The 9,061-nt window shown below is 46.2% G+C and overlaps 1 protein-coding gene across 1 annotated transcript; it reads left to right on the forward strand.

The window, feature by feature from the left end:
* The first annotated feature begins 258 nt into the window (after positions 1-258).
* LOC107193190 (RNA-directed DNA polymerase from mobile element jockey-like) lies at positions 259-8,421 on the forward strand. Its single transcript, XM_015582591.1, has 3 exons — positions 259-483; positions 1,097-4,782; positions 7,947-8,421. The coding sequence occupies exons 1-3, from the start codon at positions 259-261 to the stop codon at positions 8,419-8,421; spliced, it is 4,386 nt and encodes a 1,461-aa protein (XP_015438077.1).
* Positions 8,422-9,061: the final 640 nt, after the last annotated feature.

Genomic DNA, 9,061 nt, shown 5'->3' on the forward strand with positions numbered 1-9,061 from the left:
CACTGGCCCTGCGGTTAGAGGACAGGGAGGTGACAAGAGAGGCCGGAAATTATATATTTGATAATTTTTTGAGAAGCTCCATTAAGGCTAGGAGGAAGTTTGCTTTGGTGAGATGGGGGATGAAAGGGGGGGGGGGTGCTGTTCACCACCAAATGTGAAAAAACGATGAAGCTGATGGAAGAAGAGATAGAGAGGGGATTAAAATGGAGGGGGTCACGGGTAATAAGTTGCCCAGCGGAGGACCTGGAGAGAAAGAGTATGGCTACAGTGTGGTGCAGCCATAGCACCATGCTATTTAAGGACTTAGTAGAAGTCCTGAAATTGGAGCATCCGGAACTGAGGGCAGGGGATTGGACCCTATGGAAAGAGACCGACCCGGAGGAGAGAGGAAGGGAATTTACGGTTAAAATAAGACCGCAATCGGCGCAGGGAATAAGAAGAATGAACGGGAAGATAAGAATATGCGGAGGAGTAGTAAGATTAGTATGTAAAATATTATAAGAAATAAGATATTTAAGAGCATTAAGATAAGCATAGGATAAGTTAGGAATAAGATATAAGTAAGTTAGATATAAGGTTATTATATAAATAATAAAAGAAGAGGAAATATATATACATAGATAATAATATAGATAAGGACTGGACGCACGATAGTAAATAATGGAATAATGGATAAGAGACGGTAGACTTTGTAAGATAGGAATAAACATAATAATGTTAAGAATAGAAATAAGAAATGTATTAGGATAAAAAGAAGAACACGGAACAAATAAATATAAATTGTATACAAGGGGGGAGTGATGATTTAAGGACATACCCTCGGAACGAATAAATCGCGATTCCCAGACAAAGGAGAATGGGAGAAATAAAAGGGGATGAGGGATATGAGATATTGTGATAAGGGGGTATAAATACTGAAGTATTCCAATACAAGGTGAGAGGATGGACACAACGGGAATTAAATAATGGGTATAAGGAATAACAGGAGGTATTAAGGTGAGAAAAGGGAAATATATAGGAATAGCTCAAAATTAGGAACAAGGAGATAGGAATTTAGGGGGGAATTATATATGAAGAAGGATTTTTTGGTTTTCAGGTCTATAAGATGAAGGTGGTGCAAATAAACTTACACCATGCGGTAGCGGCGGCGCAAATACTAACGAAATATATGAGGCAGAACAGTGTGGCCATAGCGCTCGTACAGGAGCCCTACGTTGCACACCACGCGGTCAAAGGACTTAGTATGGCGGGGAAAGTTTACGCGGTACAAGCGAGTAAGGACCTTAGGACTTGCGTGGTGTGTAGGGGGAATCTGGTGGTCACATTTCTGCCTCAATTTAGCTCAAATAATCTAACGGTAATTGCGTTAAAAATGAAAAGTGCAATTCAAGAAGAGGATTTAGAAATAGTACTAGCAGCAGGATATCTCCCCTGGAACTCAGACAGGGATATTCCAGGGGAAGATATAGTGCGATTGGTGGGGTGGTGTGAGTACAGGAAGACCCCACTACTAATGGGATTGGATGCAAATGCAAGGAACACCATATGGGGAAGTTCGGATACAAATGACAGGGGAAGAGATCTCATGGATTTCATTATCCAGCAAGGACTGACGATATATAATAGAGGGAGATCACCCACTTTTCAGACGACGGAACGAGCAGAGGTGTTAGATATAACACTGGGGAACAGACAAATGGAAGAAGAGGTGTCTGAATGGAAAGTATCTAATGAGGTCACGATGTCGGACCACAGATACATTACATTCCAGTTAAGCGGACAAGGGATGACGGAAATATATCCAGTAAGAAATCCGAGGAAAACGGAATGGATAGAATTTCGAACGAAATTGGACGAAAAATTAACGGAGCTACCGAGGAAATACGGAAACCAGGAAGAACTGGACAACTATGCAAAGGAATTCACTAGGATTACGATGGAGAGCTGGGAAGCGGCAACGGAGGCGAAACCAAGAGATGAGCGAAATAAGGTGCCATGGTGGACAAAGGAGCTGTCAAGAGAGGTAAGGCACGTAAAGTACCTAGCTAGGAGGGCCCATAGGAAGAACGGGCTATGGCATGATAGAAATCAGTTGCGTATAGCAAGAAACGCACTGAAGAGAAATCTGTACAAAGCAAAAACAAAGGCATGGAGGAAATTCTGCGCCTCTATAGACAAAATATCGAATGCGGCAAAAATTAGCCACATTTTAATGAATGCAACCCCAAGACAATTGGGAGCATTGAAAAAAGGGAGTGGGGAATATACGGAGGATGATGGAGAAATTCTGGGAGAGTTACTGAAAGCACACTTCCCGGGTTTCTCCCTCCATCCCCACCAATTAGTGGAGGCAGACCCAGTACAAGAGATGGGGGCACACTGGGCATTAGCTAATATAATAGTATCACCTCATAAATTACGTGAGGCTGTAGGTTCTTTCAGTCCATACAAGGCGCCAGGGCCGGACGGGGTATACCCTATAATACTGAAGAAAATGTTCCCGATAGGGGAGCAAGCTCTGTTGAAGCTTATAAGAGCATCATTCGCCACAGGACTTATACCAGAGGGATGGATGGCCACCAAAGTGATATTTCTACCTAAACCTGGGAAATCAGACTATACAACACCCAAGGCCTTCAGGCCCATTAGTCTGACTTCCTTCACATTGAAGACAGCTGAGAAATTATTGGATAGATATATCAAAGAATATGTCTTCCCAATTAATCCATTACACGAAAGGCAGCACGCTTTTCGAACCGGCCACTCGGTCGTAACAGCATTGCACAACGTAACGTTGGCAATCGAAAAAGCTTTAAAGGTGAAATATTACACCATTGGATGCTTCCTAGATATCGAGGGAGCATTTAATATGACATCCGTGGACGTATTGGTAACGGCCATGGATGAATTCAACCTACACCCGAGGATAAAGATGTGGATAACGAGTATGTTAACCAAAAGAAGGTTGGTGGCGTCGAGAGGAAGCCAATCAGTATCGGGGTACGTAAATAAAGGATGCCCACAGGGAGGGATCTTATCCCCACTGTTGTGGTGTCTAGCGATCAACTCATTACTACATGCGCTGGAAGGATGTGGGGTGACCATCTCAGCATATGCGGACGATGTGGTCTTTTTAGCAATCAGCAACGACATACACGAAGCGTATGATAAAGCCCAGGAAGCACTGGAGATTCTGAAGGTATGGTGCGACAGTACGGGATTATCAGTCAACCCGGACAAACTGGAAGTGGTACGTTTTACCAAACGTATAAAGATACCAGCAACGGAACCTCTAAGATATGAGGGAAAGGACCTAAAACTGGTGGATGAGGTAAAGTTTTTAGGAGTCACGTTTACCAAAAAACTACTATGGAGACGGCATGTATTTAACAAAGTAGCATGCGGGAAGAACAATATATATATGGTGAGTAGAGCCATAGGTGGGACATGGGGTTTTTCCCCTCGCATTGCAAATTGGATATATAAGTCCATAGTGGTGCCGAGGGTGACCCATGGGGCAATCGCCTGGTGGCAAGCGGCCAAAATGACTACGGTGAAAAATAAGTTAAACAGCCTCCAAGGGTTGGCGTTAAGGAAAGCGTTGGGTTCGTTGAGTACCACTCCATTGAGGGCAATGGAGGTACTGACGAACACAACTCCGTTGGATATTGTAATTTTAGATATTGCAGTACGGACAGCACATAGATTAAAGTGCTGGAACAGCTGGACGTGGAATAACTACGGACACGCGTCGATAATGCTGAACGAGGCGAACAGAGAGATGAATGAAATGATGGATATGGAACAGGATAGATGCGCCCCAAGCATGATTCCGGAGCAAAAATTTCAGGTAACGATTCCTACTAGAGAACAATGGAAGGGTAATGTATTACTAGCAGGGAATCACATAAATTGGTACACCGATGGATCAGGTAGAAACGATCTGGCGGGAGCTGGATGGACGGATGGGAAGATAGACAGACACTATGCCTGTCTAGGAAGAAATGTAACGGTATTTCAAACAGAAGCGTTCGCAATAATGAAATGTGTAAAATTGTTAATAGACAGGGGCACGAAACAGAAGGAAATAAGAATCTTCACAGACAGTCAGGCGGTGTTACTGAGCATTCAAAAGCTCATGCATACCTCACTGACTACCAAGAGATGTAAGGAACATCTTAACGAGCTGGCATCAAGGGGTAACAAGCTAACACTATGCTGGGTGCCGGGCCACAGAGGTATTCCAGGGAATGAACAAGCGGACAAGCTGGCAAATCTAGGTTCTAGGAGGGCCCCACCGGAAGGGGTACCTCGGCAAGTACCGCTAGCAGAAGCAGTGTTCGCTTTAGGTAGGAAGCGATGGCGCGAGGGAGAAAGGAAGAGGAAATGGGACTCTGCGGAAGGATGCAGGGTAGCCAAAGCTATGATTGGACAGAACCCAGTCTATAAGAATTGGAGGGATTTGATGGATCTTCCGCGTGAAGACACAAGAAGGGTGGCAGGAATCCTAACAGGACATGCCATCCTGAACCATCACCTAACAAGGATGGGGGAACTACAGGAAGAAAGGTGTGAATTCTGTGAGGAGGATGCAGTGGAGACGGCAGAACACATCTTAATGAGATGTCCGGGACTAATGGAGAAGCGTCTCAAAAGATTACGAAAGGCAATTCTGGAAGATGAAGACATTCCCCAATTGACGGTGAAGGGGATACAAGGATTCACTCAGGACGTGGATAGGACCAGACCGAGGGAAGAAGAAGAGGAAGAAGAAGAAATTTGGTGAGACGAAGAGACAAAGAAGACTGAAGAACCCGAAAGGAAGCAGGAAAAGGCGAAGAAGGGAAACAAGAAACGATAATGGAGTAGGTGATGGATCGGGGACGGGGGGGAAACTAACAATTACTCTTCTTTCAGTTATAGATAATATTAGGTACAAGGTCGGTAAAAATAAATATAGGATTAATGGAGGATAAAATATCAATCGGATACAAGTAAGATAATAAAACCAGGATGTAGCAAGGATGGATAAGACAAGGATTGAGGATGGACAAAGATGGAAAAAGATAGAGGAATATGTAATGCGGAGGAAATGAATGTATTGAATGGAATAAAGATATAAATAAAATATAGCGTGTGTAAAATTATTAATACCCAGAGCGTAGAATGTAAGAATGTAAATAATGAACACAAGGAAGTGAGTAAGAGGAGGAGGAGAGTGGGTACGAATATATAGGATAAAAAAAGAGAATAATAATATATAAAATAAGAAAAAAATAAGAACAAACAGAAAGGGAAAGGGGGGAAATAAAGATAGGAAGAGCAGGGGAAAAAAAAGAAAAAAAAAAACCCTCTGCTCCCTAGATTCCCAAACAGGAAAATGAGAAAAAGATTAGGCGAGCGTGTCAAAACAGGATTGAGAAAGAGAGGGAAATAGAAAACCCACACATATAAATAAAATAACAAAACAAACTCCCCACCCTATTAAGCGTAGGAGGAAGAAGATAAGAAAGAAAAAGAGAAGGTAAGTGTACATAATATATTATAATATTACAAACATAGGAAAAGAAAAAAAAAAAAAAATATATATAATAAGTAATTAAAATACATAATAATAATAATAACAAGAATAATAATGATAATAGCAATAATAATAATAATAATAAAAATCGTATCGTAAAAAAGAAAGAAAGAAAAAGAAAAAACAACAACAAAGCAAATGAATAATATAACGAAAATACGCGTATAATCGTTCTCCTAGCGACCCATGGAAGCCTGACCTCGAAAGAGGAAAAAGCACGTCAGGGATACGTAACGGGAATGGAAAGGGTGGAACTACTGTTTGTTCCGAAGCCCGATCCATGCAGACCTTACGTGAGGAGGGAGGGTGTAGAGAGAGAGTATCGGTGACTCTCACTCAGGCACAAAGCTCCCTCTCAGTCCCCCCCCGATCCTGTGAGGATACCCGGTGACACCAACGGGGAACTCGCAAAGGAGAGGGGATAGGATGCTTCAGGCCTACCACCCATTAGCAAGTAAACGTGAATCCGACCCGCAAGAACGGGATGATGAGATACGAGTCGGGAGGGTGACAGCAGACTGAGGGCGTAAGCCTTCCAACATGCTCCCCGTAGACCACTCGTGAAGAGGCACCACGGGGGAAAAGACAGATGGGGAACCCTGTCGACTCCAGCCGCATTTAGCCTCTCGATCTCCGCTGTGATCCCGGGACGACGGAAAACTCTTCTTTAAGAGCCAGTACCCTCCATAGGGATCACAGTGATAGAAATCATAGGATTCACGGAGAACAACGGGCTGGGTGGGTTCCGGGAAGTAGCCTGAGGGTGGTGAGGGCCCGGAACCCGAAGACCGTCCGTGGAGGGGGCAGGCAGATATATTTGTCCAAGGACGGGACAAATAGGCTTGAATTCCCCCTCCGTTCTTGAACTAGTTTAAGATAGGCATCGGGGAGTCCGATCGCGGACGTTGACACGGGTTTGCGTACACCGAGCGCACATTCAAACACCAGCCCGTGCCGACGTTCCGTGGGCAAAGGACACCGATGCCGAGTAGCATACGGGACAGCGGCCAAGGACGCGTGGTCACCAACTGTACCGGGCGGATCTTCGATAAGATGCTAACGGAACAGAGGTAAGAGGTACAAACGCCAGGAGCGCTCATTCGGGCCCGAGGGAAGGGGGGCGATGGCCGTTCCAGGTATTAAACCCTTCGGGGGCCTGGACGTGCCGCCTTAAGTAGAATAAAACGCGTAGGGGCCCGAATGCGATTCCGGACAGTGGGGCGTATACTGGCGAACCGAGTCCCGGAAGCATGAAGAGCATGTCTTTGCGGGATCACGGCCCAACGAGCCCCGCGGTCATCGTATTCCGGAAGGCAGTTCTCACGAACTAGGCGCCGGACGTAGGGTATGGCATTACCGAAAACAGGCCCCATGTGCCGGTAAACATTCGTGACCTCGGAACAAATATGTCGACGGGTCACGAAGGCGTTTGGCACACGCTGCAACGATCCGTGGTACGCCGGAGAGAGAGAGCGTCGACCATTAGGGTGGGGCGCCAGCGACCCAGAACGCGGATGCTGGTTCCTGATGAAACTGATATTCCCTCTTCGGAGGAAATTTCGGCGAAGTCCGGTGGGCCACTGTTCGCGTCGCGTTCCTTGTATACTCTAAGGTGGGGGGAGGGCGCGATCTACTCTACCTCGTTTTCCATTCTACTAAATTCACATACCCCGCTACAGATTTAGATTAGACTCATACTGGCGGCGGATTCATTTATGGTCCGCTGCGGCTCCTAGGGGAGGTGATCGCCGAACCCGACCACGTCTCTCCTTGAGGTCGGCTAGAACGGCCTCCCCATGTATCTCTATCGGAGTCCCGGGACTCTCTCCCTGTCCTTGAGGGGGGTGGTAGATTTGTGAGGGGCATCAGAGGAGGGGGGGTTCCTGAAATATTCGGGACATAGGCAGGTAATACGACAGGGGGTTGAAACAGGCGACACAGCTCTCTCTCGATGATGGAACGTACACAAGCACGATGATTCCACCCCTGGTACAGACTCGGTCTGTGGGTGAAGCAAAGAGTGAGCCGGTACTCACTTTTGGAGACGAAGGATCGGTTGCCCCGACGACCATATTCCATAGCTAAATCACTTAGGTAGGGAAGGGACGATCCTAGTGACTCTCCGCCCCCCGGGCGAGTACTTCCTCGCCTCCATGTGGCCCGGGCCTAAAAAAGTTGGTCGGGTTGGAAAGCCGGGGGAAATATTAGCCCCGGGTAATGCCCACGGCAGTCCCCTCTGCTAACGCGGACGGGGGCTGTTTGATAGCTAACAGGCGCCTTGAGCCACAGCTGGGCCTTGGGGGGGAAATCGCACTTCCCCTCCCCCGGGAGAGACGTACTACTACTACTACTAGGTCTGGGTTAGGACGCAGGAAGGGGAGGAGCGGTCGATACCAGGGGGATGGACCCAAGAGGATACGAACATACTAGAAGACGCAGGAGAGGAAGGAAGCCATAGTGACGGGGAAGATACCATCATATATGCACCAGGAGAGGAAGGGAATGAGGAACCAGCCCCCCAGGATTACAGTCCCATTACCTCCCCGATCAGTGATTGGGAGGAGGAGATGGGGGAAGAGGAGAATCATTTACCCCTCCTGAATGAAAGGGAGGGGGTAAGGGTTCGATGGGAGGATGAAGGGGACGCAGAAGAGTGGAGGAACATGATGTCGGGCCAGAACTTTGACACGAAAGTAATAGGAGACACAGGGTTTCTGGTAAGCGAGGGCTTGATGTTAGCCTTCAAAAGAAACGAACAGATAGAAGAACCAGAACGAGGGAGGGGAGCCACTATAGAGGAGTTAGAGGATGATGAAGTGGATGACATAATCTGGATGTAATACAGCAGTGAGTAAAGGGACCCGTTTGCCATGAGAATCGCCCCTGTACTAATTTATTGAAGGGTGGAGGGTATAAAGAGGCAATATTAGAAATAAGAAAAAGGGAACGTAGGGAAATAAATATATAAAATAGGGGGAGAATAACACACTGGAAAGAATATGGGTGGGAGGATAGTTAGGCATAGGACCATCACCATTTCATGTGTCTTTCAATACCCAGGTTTAGGTTTACCGAAACATTATGTGGAAGCAGATGAATGAACAAACCATGGAAATGATTATCGAGGATACGGAATCCAGGGACTCGATAATCATATCAAGAAGGGAGCGAGAGGAAGAGGAAAGAGAGCCGAGAGGGGAATCGAGTGGTGTGCCGACGAGGAGGGAACAGGAAAAGGAGAAGGAAGAAGAGGAGGGGACGGGGAAAAAGACGCTGGCAATGAAGCTAGTAGATAGAGAGATCACGTGGGAAGCGGGCCATTATATTTTCGATACGTTCCTGAAGAGATCAATAAAATTAAGAAGAAAGTTCTTACTCCTTCGTTGGGGGGTAAAGAATGGAGGGATACTATTCACGACAAGGTGTATAAAAACATACAAATTAATGAGGGAGGAAGTAGACAAGGGGATATCATGGAGG

Source organism: Dufourea novaeangliae, unplaced genomic scaffold, assembly GCF_001272555.1.
Source record: "Dufourea novaeangliae isolate 0120121106 unplaced genomic scaffold, ASM127255v1 scaffold705, whole genome shotgun sequence".
NCBI classification, from domain to species: domain Eukaryota; kingdom Metazoa; phylum Arthropoda; class Insecta; order Hymenoptera; family Halictidae; genus Dufourea; species Dufourea novaeangliae.

Bases quoted from the DNA above. Each gene is read 5' to 3' on its own strand.
- LOC107193190 (XM_015582591.1), top strand. From the start codon at position 259: ATGGCTACAGTGTGGTGCAGCCATAGCACCATGCTATTTAAGGACTTA. The intron at 484-1,096 runs GTATGTAAAATA...TTTGGTTTTCAG, and splicing joins GCGGAGGAGTAGTAAGATTA to GTCTATAAGATGAAGGTGGT. The intron at 4,783-7,946 runs GTGAGACGAAGA...GGTCTGGGTTAG, and splicing joins GAGGAAGAAGAAGAAATTTG to GACGCAGGAAGGGGAGGAGC.